The 21,497-nt window shown below is 30.3% G+C and overlaps 1 protein-coding gene across 1 annotated transcript; it reads left to right on the top strand.

Moving 5' to 3' along the window:
* Positions 1-19,886: 19,886 nt before the first annotated feature.
* Positions 19,887-20,953, top strand: LOC123258565 (piggyBac transposable element-derived protein 4-like). Its single transcript, XM_044718653.1, has one exon. The coding sequence runs from the start codon at positions 20,102-20,104 to the stop codon at positions 20,882-20,884; it is 783 nt and encodes a 260-aa protein (XP_044574588.1). The 5' UTR covers positions 19,887-20,101; the 3' UTR covers positions 20,885-20,953.
* The last annotated feature ends 544 nt before the right edge of the window (positions 20,954-21,497 follow it).

Below are 21,497 nucleotides of genomic sequence, written 5' to 3'. Positions count from 1 at the left end.
AATTTGAAAATTTATGATCCACAGAATGTTAATGAGACTTATATTATTGTACTTTACATTGTGTTAGTAATATATAATTACGAATCACAGCATAAATCTCCGAAATGAATGAATCAATATGGAATCAGTATTAGTGATAAATATTTATTTGTGGGTGCATCAGATAATCGACAGTAGTTAACGAGCAACCAATAATGCGAATTTTTCGGATTGATATTGAGGGGTCTATGACTATTATTGGGGCCAATTATTATTTCCTCGTTTTATTCGGGAACGGTGGGTCGTAAAAGCAATAATATCTCCAATCAATGATGGTATTGTACGACCATTGATAGTAAATTATGTTGTATTAAAGTGTTATAATGTAACGACCACAAAATTTACCTATTTTATGGAGAAAAACTGTTTCTAATCTATGAATAACAAAAGAAATTATCAACGACAAAAATAAATAATATAAATCAGTGAAAAAGTATTCTTCTTTTCTCAACGAACGAGAGACTAAAACAAAATTAAGAAAAGAAGGAGTTTATCATTACTTGAAATGTTTAAAATATTACAACTATTTTTTCAAATGTAGAATCAACACCATGTAGACCTTATTGAAAACTATGAAAAATTTTTCTGAAGTTGGCGAGTTATAGATATCATTCCAGTTTTCGAAAATCGAGTTAACGTCATATTTCGATATTTTCAGGATAAAGTTCAACTTCGGAGCAAATCAGAATTTAGAAACGACAGGAATAAGAGTATCTTTTGTAAAAAATACGCTAATGATGATAGAATAATTCGGGAAACCTTTTTTTCATCAATGAAGTCCTGCACAATTTTTAACTTCCCGCAATGAAAATCAATGATTTTCGAAAAATTGGGAAGTTCTTGGTTTCACGCCGTTTTTCGAAAATCGAGTTTTCATCAGATCTCAACGTTTTGAGGTCCTAGAAAGTTTCCCTGACTATTCCCCCGATGGTGTCTGTACGTCTGTACGCCTTTGTGTGTGTGTGTGTGTGTGTGTGTGTGTGTGTGTGTGTGTGTGTGTGTGTGTGTTTGTGACATGGTTTTTCAATGTAATTTTTCGATTATTTATCAGAATGGATTTCTTTCTGAGAGTTTTGGTAAAGCTCTCTTAACAGCGCTAAATGCCGCCAAGCGTTCTAAAATCGGATGATTTGTCCAAAAGTTATTGCAGCATAAATATTTTGAAAAAAGTTTCTTATTGAATACAAACAAGACGTTTGAACTCAAAGAGCTCAAAAACGTCGTCACAGGTCAAATTTGGAGCGCTTTGCATTTAAATTCGCGGAAAGTTTGAGGGATGGCCTGGTTCCGATTATGGAGACTGTACACGGTATTATTCTCGCTGAAATATCGGATTTTAAATGCAAAAAGATCATTTCGACTTTGACCATCGATAGCTCAGCATCGAATGATTGCACAGAAAATTGAAGGTGGGTATTCAAAAATTGGATAAATTTCCTTCAAGGATTATTAAAAAAAAAAAAAAAAATGTTCTTGAAAAATTTTCAATTAATTATTTTTTTTTAATTTAAAAAAAAAAATTCTCTTTAAATATCCAAGAAATTTCATTGTCTTAAGATTTAAAGACTAGGCACTTCAAGCTCGAAATTGCTTTTTTTATGACTCCGATACGAATATTCTTAACGAAGATACAGCCATCTAAAGAATCGCTAAAAATTTGGAATTTCATTCTGATCCCTTAATTTTTTCCACTAGTGATATTTTTAGGAAGAATTTTATTACAAATATATTATTCTCGATGTTGCCATAAATATATCTTTATATAGGCAATATGTAACTCCATCTCTAAGTATTTTCAAGAACTTCTATACGTATAGAATAGGATAAATACGAGTAGAATATAAATTACTCTGAGTAAATTATTTATATAATACCGACGTTCTAGGGTCCTAAAAACCGATTTTTTGTGCTATCACAAAGTTTTGCTTCTAATGAGAAATATTAATGACGTAAAGAATATATTCAAGTAAAGTTTAAGAATGTTCGACGATTTAGCTTTTATCTAATTCTTATATCTTCCTGACAAGGAGTTAAAGATTATTATTAAATAAAAATAGTATAATAACAAAATAAGTAAATATAAACGTAGATAAATATTTGAATTCTATTCGTAAATTTCCGTATCTGTAATGCGAATTTCTACATTTGAAAAACTCTGTCTTACCGATATTGTTACCGATAATATTGCTCTGTGACAAAACCAGCACTTCAAAAAGTAGAGACTTTGTGATATTACAGAATATTAGATTGACGCCAATCTACTGACGCAGTTTGGTATCAGTGTGAGGCGCAAATTGGTGGCAAACTTACTGCAAAAGTATGAAAACCAGAAAATTTTTTGTTTAGTAACTTTTGAGTTGTTGGGGTGTTGTTACTATTTCTGAAATACCATTAATTTTGTGTAATATCATAAAGTTCCTACTTTTTAAAGTGCTGGTGGTTTTGTCACAGAGCAATATTATCGGTAAGACAAAGTTTTGTAAACGTAGAAATTCGCATTACAGATACGGACCCTGATAGCCACAGTTTCAGACCAACCAAGTTGGTGTCAGATAGTTGCCACCAACTTAGCGACAACTTGCGGTCGACTTCCGAATTTGTAACTATTGGTGTCAAGTTGGCTACAAGTTTCTGAGAAAAACAAGACCAATATACTGTTGCAATATGTCGCCAAATTTCTTGAGAAACTTGTCGTCAACTTGGTGCGAAAGAGTTTCGGAAGCAATTTTTGCCGACAACTTGGTAACAACTTGGTGAACAACCGAGTTCATTTCCACGACTTGCCGCCAAGTTGGTGACAAGTTGCGGCAGTAAATCGACGGAAAGTTGCGACCAACTTGGCTATCAGGGGAAATTTACGAATAGAATTCAAATATTTCTCTACTTTTATATTTACTTATTTTGTCATTATATTATTTTTATTTGATAATAGCATTTAACTCCTTGTCAGCAAAATATGAGAATTAAATAAAAGCTAAATCGTCGGACATTTTCAAACTACTTGAATATATTCTTTAAGTCATTAATATTTCTCATTAGAAGCAAAACTTTGTGATTGCACAAAAAATCGGTTTTTAGGACCCTAAAACGTCAGTATTACCCTGATAGCCACATACTATAAGTGATTGCAGATAAGTTAGAGACAAGTTATCGTTAAGTTAACGTCAAGTCCACAAATGCCCATCTTCATATGCTAGTACGGATATTTAAAGTTATCTATAAGCTAATAATAAACTTGAATAGAAAACTTCGGTCAACTCAAGGTAGTACCTCCGCGACAGTCCAGACAAAAAATTTTGGCTCACTACACGGAAAGAACAATAAGTCACTGCACATCCTCGCATAGTATACTCCGTGATATCTATAGTAAAAAAATTTTCAGACTATAGTCAATATCCTTCAAAGTATACTAAATTATTTTTGGACTGTACTCCGTGAAGTCTCCGAATCAATCGATTAATTTTTCTGGTTATATCGCGTAAGATTTCACGGGATATAATCTGAAAAATTATTTCGTGTAAATTAAATTATACTCGGTTGAAATTTTGATTATGCCCACTTCATTTTTAACTTCCCGCTAAGAAAATTGAAAATTTTCAAAAATCGGGAAGTTATTGTTTTTACCCCGTTTTTCGAAAATCGAGTTTTCATCAGATCTCGACGTTTTGAGGTCCTAGGAAGCTTCCCTGACTATTCCCGCGATGGTGTCCGTGCGGCTGTGTGTATGTGTGTGTAACTGTGTGTGTGTGTGTGTGTGTGTGTGTGTGTGTGTGTGTGTGTGTGTGTGTGTGTGTGTGTGTGTGTGTGTGTGTGTGTATGTGTGTGTGTGTATGTATGTATGTAAACCTCTTATAACTTTTGAAAAGCTCGGCCGATCGGATCGAAATAGGTGGCGATCCAAAGAGTATTCTTGCCATTAAATTTCGTGAAAATTTGAATCGATTCGGTTTGCTAGATTTTGAGAAATCTCAAAAATAAAATTTTCAAAAAATCGTTTTTTTGGAATACCTTCTAAACGGCTTCACCGATCAATTTAAAAAACTAATCAGCTCTTGAGCTTGAAAAACCACGTCGATTGCCATCAGTCCCATCAAAATCGGTTGATTGGTTCGAGTTATCGAAAACGAAAAATTTCAAAAAAAGTGTTTTTTTCACATAACTTCGAGATTTCTTTTCAGATCGTTTTTGACAAAATAAAATAATTATTAGAGCTCAAAAAATCACGTCGATCGCCACCAAGAACGTGAAAATTAGTTGATTGGTTCGTGAGTTATCGTTGTCGAAAAAATTCGGAAAAAGTGAATTTTTTAAATTTTTCTAAGATTTTCAGTTTGATCAGTTTGTGTTGAAAAGTATATCATAGATTCTGAAAAAGTGCGTGGAATACTGCCAACCGCGTGAAAATCGATTCATTCATTTAGAAATTATTGCAGTTTGAAAATTCAAAAAATACTGTTTTATTAAACTTCTATCAGACTTTTGAGCTCAAAGAGCTCAAAAGCATACAAAAGCTATTTCTTTGAGCTCGGAGAGCTCAAAATAACACAAAAATAATATTTCGAGCTCGAAGAGCTCAGAAACGTCATAAGTGCAATCAAGCGTTTAGGTATGGAATTGGCGGGAAGTTGCAGGGATGGCCTTTAGAGTTAACCGTTTTCCAGATTTTTTTTTCTAGCGCTTGCGCGTAAAGTGCTGTTTATAATTTGTGAATTATAGTCTATCAGCATATTGGACATTAATTAAAATATAATCAGGGAATCATATGAGTGTGTGACTATTTATATATTTTGATATGTAAAAATATTTTTTTCTTAGCCTAACATTTTTAAGTTCGAAGAGTCTAAGAAAAGAAAAAAAAAATTTTTAACCCCAAATTATCGGAAAAATTGTGCTTTAATGCTCCTTAAATGTTTTTAATGTATGTAATAATTATTTAAAACAATATTTGACAAACCTAATATTCAAAATACATAATAGATATGATAATGCTAAGTGTGCAGGCGCTAGAAAAAAAAAAATGGCGGAGTCACCGTGGGCATAATTCAAATTTCAACCGAGTATAATTCAATTTACACCAAATAATTTTTCAGATTATATCCCGTGAAATCTTACGCGATATAACCAGAAATATTAATCGATTGAATCGAAGACTTCACGGAGTACAGTCCAAAAATAATTTAGTCCTCTAAATTAAAATACATGAAAGTCTTGAAGTTAGTCAAAGGTCGAAACTCGCAAAAAACGGGCCACGATTCATTATTAATTAAAATTGAGGCGCGCGCGTAGCGCGCTATTCAAATTTCTAGTATACTTTAAAGGATTTAGACTATAGTCTGAAATTTTTTTTTACTATAAATATCACGGAGTATACTATGTGAGGATGCGCAGTGACTTATTGTTCTTTCCGTGTATCCATGTTATACGTATCGACAGAGTTAAGTTTTTTTAACGTTACTGTACTCGTCGCTACTATATTCTCTATACATATACACACACACACACACTACGGTTTCAGTGACAAGCGGCTGTTTTTCGCTTAGCCGATATAACGTTTAATTTAATTGTGATTGAACAAAAAATATGCACATCGTGAAAACCATATATTTTGTGTAAAAAACTCTGATCTTTCAGAAAAAAAAGTCAAATTGGATGTACCTTGCACCGCACACCGGTGCAAGGTACATAATTAATTATGAATCTAGAGATAGAGTATTTTCTCTTAATGATATTCTCTTAATAATATAGATGATAGGATTACAATTAATTCAATTATAATGGAACCATCAAATGATGTTTCATTATTTTATCTTGTGAAAAAATATTAATAATTGATAATAATAAGACTTTTTTAGTAACCCAAATCTTGGATGATTGCTATTTTGATAATCATAGTCAATCATTCAAAATAATCAGTAACAGCTCTAATATTTGGAAATTTTTATCATATATGGATTTAAACGATCCTGTTATTATTTGTTTTAATATTTTAAAGGAAAAAATGTTCATAACTAAAATATGGATGCAAATAAAGAAGTAAATAAAATAAATTTATATTATTTTTTCTTTCAGAATTTTTACAATCTGAGATGGTTACAGTTACCATCTTCGATTATAGCAGTTATAATTTTTAATAATTACAATTATCATTTTCGATAGTAATCGTTACCATTATTAATAGTAACTAGTACAATTGTCAATGATAACACCTATTATTTTGTGACTAATTAATTTTATTACCATTTCAGATAGTAGGAGTTAATATTTTCGTATAGTAAATACTATTATTAATTTTTCTCCGTGTACTCGTATTTATCCTATTCTATGCGTGTAGAAGTTCTTGAAAATACTTAGAGATGGAGTCACATATTGCCTATACCAAGATATATTGATGGCAACATCGAGAATAATATATCTGAACAAAAACAGTTTCACTGTAAAAAATTACACCAAGTACACGTTCACAACTTTTGATTTACAAAAATACCATGGAGAAATTATCACTTTACAAAAAGATGTAAAATCGAAAAAAAACAGACCAAGTAGCCGTTATGATTTTTAATAATTGAAAAAATTTTGTGGTAAATTTAACAATTAAAAACAATTTTTTAAACGTACTTGGCGTGCGTCATTGAGTACCCCAAATTTTTTCACGTCTGATAACCAAGGCCAAAGAACTGATGTGAAAAGCGATTTTAGGGACAACAATTCTTTCAGCCCCTCCTCACCAAGTCATTGACCCTACTGATAATATTTTGATGCAAACATATGAATCTATAAGTTTTGAACAGCTCGATCGATCGGATCGAGATAAGTGGCGATCGAAAGAGTATCATTGCCATTAAATTTGTTGAAAATTTGAATCGATTCGGTTCGCTAAATTTTGAGAAATCTCAAAAATAAAATTTTCAAGAAATGGTTTTTTTGGAATAACTTTTAAAGGACTCCACTAGTCAATTTCAAAAACTTATCCACTCTTAAACTTGAAATACTACATCTATTGCCGTCAGTCCCGTCAAAATCGATTGATTCATTCGGGAGTTATCAAAAACGAAAAATTTCGAAAAAAGTGCATTTTTTATATAACTTCGACATTTCTTATTGGATCGTTTTTGATGAAAAAAAAAAATAATTATTGGAGGATTATGATTAAAATTGAATTTCTCTTGACGAGATAGGAAACTTGATTTTTAGGTGCTAGTAGAGCTAGGCCTAAGGAAAAGAACAGGAGTTAAGATAATTATTAAACTAATGACGGTTAAAATAAATGAGTTATCTGAGTGATATTGTGACGTTATTACAATATTTCTGAAAAAATTTGGGGTACTCAATGACGCACGCCAAGTACGTTTAAAAAATTGTTTTTAATTGTTAAATTTACCACAAAATTTTTTCAATTATTAAAAATCATAACGGCTACTTGGTCTGTTTTTTTTCGATTTTACATCTTTTTGTAAAGTGATAATTTCTCCATGGTATTTTTGTAAATCAAAAGTTGTGAACGTGTACTTGGTGTAATTTTTTACAGTGAAACTGTTTTTGTTCAGATTTTACATCTTTTTGTAAAGTGAAAATTTCTCTTCGGTTTTTTTGTAAATCAAGAGTTGTGAACGTGTACATGGCGCAATTTTTTACAGTGAAACTGTTTTTGTACGGATAATATATTATAATTGCAATAATAAAATTATAAGTGAAATTTTGAAATTTGAATTTTCGCGCGCTTTTTAAAATAATAAAAATTTTTAGTAATAACTTTTAATTTCGCATCGTTTTTAAAAGAGAAAAAATAATAATTACTATTATTATTATTATTGTTTTGATAATAATAAAATTTTAATTGAATTTCTGAATTTAAATTGCCGCGAGTTTTTTAAAATCATGATAATAATAATTGATATTAGTAATCGCGCTATATTTACTCAATATTACTTCAACTGAGAGCCAGTTCTTTAATTAATTAAATAATATTAATAATAATAATAATGATGGAATAATAATATTTAATATATTATAAATGCAATAATAAAATTATAAGTGAAATTTTGAAATTTGAATATTCGCGCGCTTTTTAAAATAAAAATAAAAATTTTTAGTAATAACTTACAATTTCGCATCGTTTTTAAAAGAAAAAAAATAATAATTACTATTATTATTATTATTGTTTTGATAACAATAAAATTTTAATTGAATTTTTGAATTTAAATTACCGCGCGTTTTTTAAAATCATAGTTATAATAATTCATATTAGTCATTGCGCTGTATTTACTCAATATTACTTCGACTGAGAGCCAGTTTTTCAATTATTTAAATAATAATATTAATAATTATAATAATAATAATGATAATTATAGAAATATTTCCATAATAATTGTAATACTAATGATAATAATATACAAATAATGTGAATAATAAAATAATGAAACGTTGAATAAAATAAAATTGTATTTAATTATTTTACAAATGCCCGAAATTAAATAGTAAATGAATTTAAATTTGAATTAACCGCCTAATTTGTCAGACTTGCTGGGTTCATCTAGAGGCAATACAGTTAACAACCGGACAAGTAATACAAATAATGTAAGTAAAATAAATTTGAATGAAAAATTAATCAAATATTTGAAATAATTCAAATTTGCGGCTTTCTGACACCTAGTGTCACCTGCTGGATGAATCTAGGGGCATAACAGTTCACAGCCGGAAAAGTAATGAAAACAATCCACACTAAATATTTACATCAAATATCTACAACAAATATTCATTATAATATTATTAAATTAAATAATTATGATAATAATAATAATAATAATAATAATAATAATAATAATAATAATAATAATAATAATAATACGTTAAATAGAATAAAATTGCATTTAATTATTTTACAAATACCCGCAATAAAATTTTAAATAAATTCAAATTTGAATTAACCGCCTATTTTGTCAGACTTCCAATGGAAATGGAATAACTCTGATACTATACAGTGGTTACTATCCTTAGAAAATTGAATTGTACCAACTTAAAAATCTGGAGCAGAGTAACTATCCGAAGAGGATCTCAGACGCCAAACGGAAACGGACTAACTGTGATACTACACATTAGTATACTATCCGCAGAAAATTAAACTGTACCAACTTCGAAATAAAAAATTCGACCGAAATTAGTAAAATCTCTCGTAGAATCGAAAAACGGGGGAGCGAAAATTTTATAAATTAGGATAACGCTAAATAATGAAAAAAACAATATAGTTTTTGGTGTTTTACAGAAAGAACTAATAATTAAACTATTTAAAGCGAGTGTAAAGTGTTGATATGAATGTAGTAATAAAATAAATCGAGTTAAAAATATGGTGAGGTTATGTTGACATCTGACTCGAGAATAGAGGCACTGTAACCTCACGCCTACACGTTCACACATATTATTACATATGTTGTTGAACGTGTACTTGGCTTGAGGCACTACAGTGCCTCCGGATTTGTAATAAAATTATTCCTAAAAATATCACAAGTGGAAAAAAATAAGGGATCAGAATGAAATTCCAAATTTTTAGCGATTCTTTAGATGGCTGTATCTTTGTTAAAAATATTCGTATAGGAGTCATAAAAAAGCAATTTCGAGCTTGAAGTGCCTAGTCTTAAAATCTTAAGACAATGAAATTTCTTGAAGTTATTTAAAGAGAATTTTTTTTTTTTAATTAAAAAAAAATAATTAATTGACAATTTTTCAAGAACATTTTTTTTTTCTTTTTTTTTAAAATAATCCTTGAAGGAAATTTATCCAATTTTTGAATGCCCACCTTCAATTTTCTGTGCGATCATTCGTTGCTAAGCTATCGGTGGTCAAAGTCGAAATGATCTTTTTCCATTTAATGTCCGATGTCTCAGTGAGAATAATACCATGTAAAGCCTCCATAATCGAGACTTTTCGGGCGATCTTATGTATCTAGTATTTTTTTGATTGAAATAAAAAAAATCAGAAAGGATATTTATAAAGACTTTAGTTTCTATCCTTGTTGTAAGAGGTTTACTTCTTTCACATAAGAGGTAACTAATGATATTAATTTTTAGATGATTACATCAAAAAATCTGGAAAACAGTTGACTTTGCAGCCCATTTCTAAAACTTTCCGAAGTTTTAAGCTCTTTGAGCAGTAGAATTCCGAAGTAGAATTCGATTTATTCCGAAGTTTTAAGCTCTTTGAGCAGTAGAATAATAAAAACGAAATTTCTTTTAACCTTTCACTATGGAAATCAATGTTTATCAAAAATTTGAAAGTCATTGGTTTTACTTTGATTTCCAAAAATTTAGTTCTCATGAGATCTTCGACAATGAAGATAAAAGAGTTCTTTTTAAAATAACGTTAGTTAGCACTAAATCAACTGTTTTGCATGCTTTTTCTCCAGTTAGTCACACAAGTACCAACGTTATAAGTCAAAACAGTTAGTCCTTGGTCAGGTTATGTGACCTCCTGGCTAGATACTCAATGTCTCGTGCCAGAGATCTTTCTAGACACTATCAAGAGAAACACAAGATGGAAGGAAGCTCAGCCTCTTGGAACCGAGTCTCCTTTTGCCGGAGTTCACTCTCAGAGTGTGGGATAATCCGCTATTTGGTCACTGAATATTAATTTTAATTGAGAGCAGGAATATTTTGGTTGGAACAAGACTAGGTTATTTGAATTAATAAAATTAAATTAACAAAGACGGAATTTTATTATCAAATATTTTTCAGAAAATTAATTGAAATTTTAATTCTAAAATAAACTCAAAACTGAAGTTGTAAATTAAACGAATTTAACAATTTATTTTAATTTAGTTTAACAATATATTTTTACTTTTAATGGAATTTAATTTAACAATATATTTTTACTTGTATGACGTTCTTGGTTTTTACAAGGCTGAGTAGATGGTAGCTGTCGCATTCAGCGAGTGCGCCACCAGCCTGTGTTTTATACTGTCCTTGTTCATTCTACGTTTTGGACCCCAGCACATCCCTTTTCACTCCTGTATTTCACTGCATAATCAATCTTATTTTTCGCACATTTATTCTCAACTCATCATTATTACTGCGGCTGTGGACCGACTTGTGCTTTTTGTACTGCATTTACCCTATTCCTCACCCTTTCTATCGGTTGTTGGAATAATGGCGATGGGGAAACCACAGAGAAAACCTATGTCAGTACAGTTCGACTACCGGAGCGACCCCCGACGGTTGGTGTTGGAACTATTCGAACATCCGTCGAGACTTGAACCCTCGCCTCACGACATGATGTGCGAACTTACTACCGGGATAATGACTTAGTCCGCTCGGCCATCATGCCGCTGTTAAACAACAAATATTTACTGTTCAAAATTCTATCAGTCAATGATTAATTAAGTTTGGATTTCCCATTGAATGGATTGCCATTCAACGGCCATGGCTAGGCTTCCCAGTCTTGACTAACGCTTGACTAAGGTTGGATTCCTTTGTCTCGGCCATCCTATGGCGAACCAGTCTTGGCCCAGGCTCAAGTAATCATTGGGCTGGCCAAGGTTGATTACCCAAGCATGGGTCAATATCGGTGCGCCAAACTTGGTCGCCCAGTACAAGACCAAGCAAGGCCCCGTCATTCAACTCTGGCAGTTCCTACATGGGTAACCAAAATATAATCATTGATTTAAAATTTTACAAACTTTTAAAAATTAATTACTAAGTCAACAAATGATGTTAAAATACGGATATTACTTATAATAAGTATCATGATTTTGTATTAATATTAATTTCAAAAATCTGTTCAATTATTGGTCTCATTTTTTACGGTGTTCAAGTACTAGGTATTTGACCTTAACTAACTGAGCCGATCTCGTCTTCGCGAATACAACTGGCTCTACCTTGTTGGTAATTTGCCCCTTTGATTCTTTGGAAATCCACCTGGTTGTACGCTCGAAGATCGACTGCCAACAACTCAACTCACTGGAGCAGGGCTTTGAGCTTCCCACTCCAAAAACCAATACTACCAACTCGGACTGACAGTGCCAGCAAGTACCTAAAAATTAAACTGACGAAGGCCGGTACATAAGGTTTCTCCACGAGCACGAGTATATTCAAAATGCACTGTTACAAAAGGTGACTTGTTTTAATGAAAAAGAGAATGTATGTCAACAATTCGGCGGACGTGAACTTGTGTTTCGGCTCAGCATGATGTGGTAATTAACGAATATGTAGATAATTTCTTTGAATTTAAAGTACTTGAAAAACTATAAAAAGAAAGTAATATGCGCATGCGTTTCTGTTAAAATGAATAGAGATTATTATTCAGAGCGTTCATCGACTCAGGTCAATTAAAAAGGAGTATTTTAATTACCAATTTATCTGATTCAAATTGATGACAACTTACTCTTCTAACTGACTAGATAACCGTAGTATATTTACCGATAATGTATGTTTTAACTATCCCAATAACCACTTAGTATCAAACTGACATCTATCTGTCATTGCAGATTGACTTTTGTCACTCGGCCGTGCCGATGCTAAAATACGGCAGCAGTCGCGCGGAACGCTATTTTCAAAATAGAATAAAAATTGTTGTTTCTGAAGCTACACGGAGAGAAATTTATAGAAACCTTTCCAAAGCATTATAGGAATGGTTCCTATAATAAAATGATCATTATAGGTATCACTCCTATGCTCATTATGGGAACCATATCCATACTTTATTGGAAAAGTTCCTGTACAATAATGGAATAGCTTCAATATATTATGGTTATGGTTCCTATATTGTATGTGCGTCATCACTATAATATTATGGGAATGGTTTCTATAATATTATGGGAGTGATACCCATGATATTATAGGAATGGTCCCTATAATATTATAGGAATGACACACATAATAATAGAAAAATGTTTATTTTCATAATAATAATAAAGCAATCACTTAAAAAATATAAAGTAATTATTATATATTTTTTTGCTAATAAATTTTGTTTTGTAAATGAAACTTGATCTTTCACTAGAGTTAAAAAATTTCTGTTTCATAATTTTAATTCACGTGTGTACTTAATCTTAAATCATTTATTTTCCAACTCAGTTATGATTGTGTTAGTTAATATTGAAAAATATTGTAGCAATTCTACAGTTTTTCTAATAAAAGGGATATTTTCTCACTATACAATTACAGGAGCAAAATAGATATGGAAATTCATTGTTTATTTTTACAATTTCATTTTATTTTTAAAACAAATTATTCATTTACAATACATACGTTGAAAATTAATTAAATCCAGCACCTTTTAGGTATGTAACTTTTATTGTTTATATGAACAATATTAGTTATTTTACATATCTCAAATGATGTTATTGGGAAGCATGTAAAATTATCGAAATTACTAATAATTTCAAATGCTTCAAACTGGTGAAAATTATTTATTTATTTATTTTTATTTATATATTTATTTATTTTCGATCATGGAGATAATTCTCCTTTTGACCACAAATCCAAATGATTACAAAAATTACAAAAAATTGTTGAGAATACATAAATTCAAAGAAATTAAAGTAATAATAATAATAATAATAATAATAATAATAATAATAATAATAATAATAATAATACTATATTTTTACAAATATAAATAATGCAGTGAAGCGGGAAAGAGTAGGAGTTACGGTAATTATTACGTGAAGCGTTCCATATTCACGTAACAGGATATTGGTAGGAAAGGATTGAGAAAGGAATGTGGAGAGGGTCATCTTAATGTGAGTTTATAGAATATGCGAGAAAAAATTATTAGATAGCTCGACTATACTATATTAGTCGACTGATCAATAAAATATTTTATTACGAGTGTAATAACATTAAATTTTCAACGTTACAGAAACTTTATCGTTTTTCTATAGATTAAAAAAGTGATTCTTGTACTGTTGTGTGAAAAAATATTACTTCAATATTATAGGCATCATCACTATAATATGATGGGAATGGTTCCTATGATATTATAGGAATGGTTCCTATAGTATACGGGAATGGCTTCTATAATATCTATCATTTATTCTTATAATTATGGAAATCATTCCTATAATATTATAGAAACTATTCCTATATATTATAGGAACCATTTCTATATATTACGTGAATCATGCCGATAATATGACAGCTACAAGTATAGGTATCGTCCCTATAATTATAGAAACATTTCCCAAAAATTATGGGTAAAATTCCGATAATCTAAGTAATCGCTCCTAAAACGGTATAGGAAAACATTTCACTAAAATTATAGGAACGATTTCCATATTTTTCTTTCCGTGTAGAGTTCCGGGAGTCAAGACTTTTTTCAGAAATTTCCTCCTCTTTAAGGATCTTTTTTCCGATTTATGATATCACCTATAGTCATTGAGTTATTTATGAAAAACTGAGGTTGTTTTTTTGTTTATGTTTTTTGTTGATGACAAATTGAAATTTTTATCAAAAAAATTAAAAAAAAAACTTTATTTTCAAAATTTAATTCTGCAAAGAGTGGTTGTTCATTAGACTGTACCAAATAAATCGAAGATTTTTTTTTTTTCGGTCCCATATCAAAATTTCGTTTAGAGTTACGAAAAAAAAATTGTGTCAAAATTTGAGCGCTTTATCTCCATTTTTCAATTAGGGCTCGCAAAAAGAAGAATTTTCGCCAAAAAAAGTTTTTTTTCACTTATTTTTTGATTACAGAAAATTCAATATACCAAATATGAAAAAACCCTTGATATGGTTTTGTAGGAAATTAAATTCTCTACAAAGATGATTTTTTGTCGAATTTAAAGAATCAACAGCTTCTTTTTAATAGCTGGTTTAATTAAAATTTGTTCGATAATTTTTGTTTTCAATTATCGATGGACACGTATAAAACTACTTCTTAACGAAAAGAACTGACTAATACAATTTTTTTAGGAATATTTATGATCTAAAAAAATAGTTTTTATGCTTTAATTGATTATAGTATGGTACCATAGAAGTTAAAAATAATTTTATTAACAAAAATAATGAAGACAACAAATTAATTTTTTCGTAATTTTTTATTCATAAGTCTCATTGACTTAAAGATTATTCATGCTTCAAAATTAATAAAATATATCTTTTTCTGTCATTTTTATTCGTCAACAGATTCTTCTTGAATCTGTATTATTCATATTTTTATCACAATTTCTAAGATTTTTCCCATCAAATTTACACAGGGTTCTCACAAAAATTTCCGTTACTATGTAACATGGTTATGGTTACCATTCTACATAGGAATGAAATCTATTCTTTTTTCTCTGTGTATAGTTTTTGCTGTTCTTTCAATGAAAAATGGGTAATTCAGGTTAAACCAGAATGCCAAACATTGATGATTATTTGGAAGCAGACTGACAACAGATTCTGACTTTCCAACTTTTGCAGTCAGTTTGTCATCAATCTGCACCGCACACTGACATCAAACTGCATTAGCAGATTGGCATCAATCTAACGGCAACATTTGAACAGTCTCGATATGCAGTCAACTTGACTTCCGATTGATACCAATCATTGGATAGCAACTTCTGCACTGCAACTTTAGTTATTGGGGTATGCTTACCCTGATAGCCAGCGCTTTCTCAGGAAGTAGTTGACTTCCAGCAGCTACGGTTAACTTAACATTAAGTTGGCGGTAATTCTTCACTAAATAAGAGTTGTAAGCAAATTGATGAAAATCTACGGCCGCAACTTGAATACAAGTTAACAAACAAACTTGTAGTTAAATTTCCTTTCAACTTTACTACAATTTGACTGAAATACTTGTACAGCAAGTTTTGACGTCTATTTGCAGAATAACTAATGGGTAATCGCTTGCTTTGCCAACTCGTTTCCGTCAAGTTTGCTTCAAATTGCGGTCGTAGATTGACAGCAAGCTTCAGGTAAGGTGGCTACCAGGGTAAAGTTAAATGCGAGTTTTGACCAACTGTTCGTAAGTTAGAAGTTACTTCAAGCTATTATAGCTTTCAACCCTCTCCTAGAATAACTGGGTTAGTGAGTTTTTTTTTGTTACCTACACATCATGGATAAGATAGACCAACTAAATTCAATTTGAAGTTAATTTCTGTATACCAGCTTTTGCAGCCTATCTCCCATTAAACTCTATCATCAACATGTTAATTAAATCTGCATTTTGACATCAGTTTTCCAGCAAGTGGTTATTGGTACAGATTTCAGCAACGTTTTCTGCATCATGTTATTATTTAATATTCACAGCGGAATATTTGCCATCTTTTTGTACGTGAAAATTCTGATTTTTTTTTTTTTTAGTCAAGATAGAAAAGTATTTTGATAAATAAAATTTATATTTATAAACTCTTCGATTCCCGTTGAGTTAATCTAATTGCAAAATCATTCATAGCACTGGACAATTATGCCAGGAGACTTGACACGAACATCAGGACAACAATCAGAGTGAGGCTCTTGAGCTATATAACTACATACAATAACGATTCAATGTGTACCAGTGAATTTCATTGTTGGTGCTCACCCCAGTTAAAATACTCACAAAAATGCTTTCAACCATTATCGTCATCATTTAGATCCAGCTTCACGCCCTGCTATAAAAGCCATACAACCAAAAGAAGTATTACTAGATTACCACCTTTTCACGAAAATACAAATACATAAATATGAAATATTAATTTCAATTTCATTTTCTTTTTCATTCCAATCAAAGAAGTAAACCAAAAATATTTATTTCTTTCATGATAAATTTATGTTTTTCAAGAAAATTAAGTGCTTTATTATAAGTCTTAATTGCATAAATTTATGTCACCCAATAGAAATCATTTCTTATGAAACCATGACTTAAATATTGATCTATTTGGCATGACCTTACTTTTCAGTAGAATACTAAAACTTTTACTCCTATATTTTTTAAAGAAACTCAATAATATTCTACGAAAATTGATCCACTGTTAACAATTCTTGATAAATTTACTCCTTGATGGATTTTCCAAAATGAAAAATTTATTGGAAATAAATTATATTCTCATGCTTTAAAATGATTGTTATTACTCCAAACAAATCAGCTATTCTACTTCAAAAATAATTTCGAATTCCTTATCTAAATCATAGAAAGTAGAAAAATTAATGTAACAAATTAAAATCTATATTCATGTATGAAATTTTTTTTTTACTTAATTTATTTCTAGTTTATGACTAGTTTAATTCTAGTCATAATTATTAAATTAATCTTAGAAAATATGAGATGTAAGTTCATAAAATTTTCATGGTTACATTATTTACTTTCATGTATACCCATAAAAAAATTTCCTGTTACGGTCAATTTCCGTATCAGGTTATATCTTGCCTGTATGGGTATAAATAAAAAATGATGTATAGATATATATCAGGTTTAATCAGAAAATTTTTTCAGTGATAATGAATTCTTTTTAACAATATAAATAAAAAAAAACCTTTACATTAAATTGATTGTATTCATTTATTTATAAATACATCGAAAATTTTACGGACGCAATTACGTATATCTTGATTTTTAAATATAGAAAGTTTCAACCGAGAAAATAATAATTTAATATTAATTTACAATTAAAAAAGTTTATAAAAAAATCTGGAAAACGATTGACCCTGCAGGCCATCCCTGAAACTTCCCGCTATTTACAAAACACTCGAGAAATTATCGATTCCGAAGTTTTGAGCTCTTCGAGCTCGAAATTCTAGTGGTTGTTTTAAAATTGTTTTTAAAATTAAATAATGTTGTTAAGCGGGAAAGGACAGGAGTTACGGTAATTATTACATGAAGCGTTCCAACATTCACGTAACAGGGTAATTGGGGGAGGAAAGGATTGAGAAAGGAAAAGAAAAGGATCTTCTTAAAAAGAGTTAATAGAATATGCGAGAAAAAAGCGCCATTCGGCCTCACCCGACATAGATAGGTAGATTTTTTGATTGAATATTGAAAAAAACACGTTATTGAAAGGCAATAATGTTCGAAAATTTATTTTTGGTCATATATTGTTCTAAAATTTATGAACGTTATTTGACGATATAAACTAAAAATTAATTTTTCATTTTTTTTTAATTTTCCCAACTACGAAATAAATTGAAAAAAGTATCAAAAGTCGACGAATAATAGCTTAAATTGAAGATAATTATGTTTAACATAAATTTAATAGATTTAAGCTATCTTTTACGGCTTAAAAATTATTTAAAGAAAAAGGGCCGAAATACATGCATTGAAAAATTTTTTCAAATTTTCAAAATCACGGAATTAATTAAAAAAATTAGGAAAACGCTTGACCCTAAAAGCTATCCCTACAACTTTCTGCTAATTCCACAACCTAAGTGCTTAAAATTGCATTTATGACGTTTAAAGCTATCCGAGCTCAAAAATATAATTTATATGTTATTTCAAGCTCTCCGAGCTTACAGAGTTAGCTGTTCTATGCTCAAAAGTCTGATAGAAGTTTAATAAAACACTATTCTTTAAATTTTCAAATTGCAATTACTTTTGAATGGATAAACCGATTTTCATGATTTCACGCGGTTGGCAACATTCGCAGCAGTTTTTCGAATCCTACGATTTACTTTTAAACATAAACTGATCAGACCAAAAATTTCGGAGCAATTCGAAAAAGTAACTTCTTTCGATTTTTTTCGCCAACGATAACTCACAAATAAATAAACCGATTTTGACCGGCTTGGTGGCGATCGACGCGGTTTTTTGATGTTAACCCTAGACTGGTCACCCTATGAGCGTGACGCCGCGCTTAATTTTATTTTTTTTATTACGACTTCAATATTCACTGAAATATTCTGAAAAAATTTCAGTTTGTCCTTTGATTATTTTAGAATACACTAATAATTTTTTTAAGCATGTTCAAAATTGTTAAACTGTGAAAAAAAAAGTTAAAAAAAAAAATGACGGATTTACGGGACTTTTCTCATCACTCGACCAGAGTCGTTAGTAGATTTTCGCTTGCGGCGTTGTCACCTCTCAGTGTATGTCCCTTCCTACTGACTATTTGTGTTGGCGCGCAGGCGCAGACCGTTACCAGCTGTTATCGTGCATAGGAAATTATAATGAGGTAAATATTTAACATAAATAATAAACATTTTTAAAAATTTTACAATTAGAAGTAACTATTAAATTTGTTTCATTTTTTTAATGTCCAATGAATTTATAAAAATATTTTCTTGCATTTACTAGTAATACATTTATGTCGATTGTCGAAGGCTTTAACCTATTTTCGAATGTTATTGTTATTTACAAAAATTATCGTAATTTTAAAATTTCTTATCTTGAAAAAAATTGAGTGTTAAAACAATGATATACATAAAAAATTTTCGAAATATTAACCGGGATGTTTATTCTTTTACTTTTTAAATATTTGATTTTTTTTTAAATGTAAAAATTGTCAATTGTAAAAAATTTTTGTCATTTTTATTACTAACATTAAATTTCTTATTTGTGCATACCACATAAATTATTTATAAAATATTCTTTTTTAAATATAGTTAATTTGAAAACAATAATAATGATACGAATGAATTAAAACGAAACAATTAAAAAAATGAAGTTGTTCTATAAACATTTTTGATGAGGTAAATTTTTAATTTTTTTAAATAAATTTTAGATACAATGGCACGTAATAATAATTCAAAGGACAAAGATAGTTGGGAGTTCGACAATGACAATGACTACTCTGATGCAGAACCTGATGAATCTGAAGACTTCTCTGATGAAGAACTTGAAGCAACGTCTACGAGTAGTTCAAAAGAAACAAGAAATCAAGTACTTAATGGTAATGAATCTGACGATGATTTGGAGCAATTATACTTCAGTAAAGATGATTCTATTGTCTGGTCGTCGAATTTTCCACCTATTAGTAAAAGGCAAGCCGCCAATATTGCAACTGAAAAATCGGGTGTAAAAGGACTCGCTTATCATTCTACGACTGTGTTGGAATGCTGGGAACTTTTTTTTTCCAACTGAATTGATAGCAAAAATTGTTCAACATACTAACGAAAAATTATCAGTTATAAGACTTAAATATGCACGTGAAACAGATTGCCTTGATACCGATGAGTGTGAAATGAGAGCTTTTTTTGGATTATTATATTACTCAGGACTTCTTAACTTGTCCCATGTCGACATCCATGATTTATGGAAACCTAATGGATTGTCACCGGAATATTTTAGAGCTGTGATGAGAGAAAATCGTTTTAGACTACTGCTTCGTGCTTTAAGGTTTGATAATTCTTTAACTCGAATTGAAAGAAAAAAAACCGATAAGTTGGCTCCAATTAGAGAAATCTGGGATCATTTTAATAAAAGTTGTTTGAAGTATTATTCCTCTGGAGTAAACGTAATCATTGACGAAATGATTGCTGCTTTCAGGGGTCGTTGTAGCTTCAAGCAGTACATTCCATCTAAGCCTGATCGCTATGGCTTAAAGATTTTTGGAATGGTGGATACTGAATCATTTTATACATCTAATATGGAACTTTACGTTGGCAAGCAGCTTTCAGAAGAATATCAAGTGAGTAACAAGCCGTTTGATGTGGTTCAAAGAGTTTGTCACTCGATTTTGAATACCGGACGTAATATTACGATGGACAACTGGTTTTCATCACTTCCTCTCGTTATTGATCTTCTCGAAAAGCACAAAATCACAGTGGTTGCAACGTTAAGAAAAAACAAGCCTCAAATACCTCCTGGGTTTGTGACTGTTAAAAAACGTGATCCTTGTTCGTCATTATTTGCTTTTTACCGCAATATAACAATGGTATCATACATTTCTCAAAGCAAAAAAAAAAAATTGTACAATTTTGATTTCATCTATGCACAGATCGAATGCCATAGACGAAGAGACTGATGATAAAAAAAGCCTGAAATAATTACCTACTATAATAAGACTAAAGCAGCTGTTGATATTGTGGACCAAATGCGAGCCAAATATGATGTAGCTAGAACTAGTCGTAGATGGCCTCTAACATTATTTTTTATAATAATTAACGTTGCAGTAATTAATGCTATAGTTATTTACAACTGCAATTCTGTAACTAAAATTGTGCGCAAAGAATTCATAGAAATGCTTCATCATGAATTAACAAAGCCACTTTTATTAAAAAGAGAAAACAAATCTGAACTTAATACTAACCTACGACAAGTTATTCGAAACTGTCTGCAATTGCCTGTGCAACCACCCGTACTGAAAAGCCCGAAAAAATCTTCGTCAAACTGTTGCGCTTATTGTCCACGTCGTAAAAATCGGAAAACGCAGACACGTTGTAGAAGCTGCTCAAATTTAATTTGTGGGGAACACACAATAAAGATGTGTCAATCGTGTTTCAAAAATGATGAAGATTCTACTGAAGAGTAATCGAGGTCCCGAAATAATTAAATAACTAAATAACTATAAAGATTATTTTATTTTAAGTTTTTTCTTTTTTTTCTATAATTATATAAACTATAATTTCAATGTTGGA

Source organism: Cotesia glomerata, linkage group LG2 (assembly GCF_020080835.1).
Source record: "Cotesia glomerata isolate CgM1 linkage group LG2, MPM_Cglom_v2.3, whole genome shotgun sequence".
In the NCBI taxonomy this organism is placed as follows: Eukaryota; Metazoa; Arthropoda; class Insecta; order Hymenoptera; family Braconidae; genus Cotesia; species Cotesia glomerata.
The sequence above is the reverse complement of the archived record's forward strand: the minus strand, read 5'-3'. Positions and strand labels throughout refer to the sequence as shown.

Excerpts from the sequence above, each read along its gene's own strand:
- LOC123258565 (XM_044718653.1), top strand. The coding sequence starts at position 20,102 with ATGAGAGCTTTTTTTGGATTATTATATTACTCAGGACTTCTTAACTTG.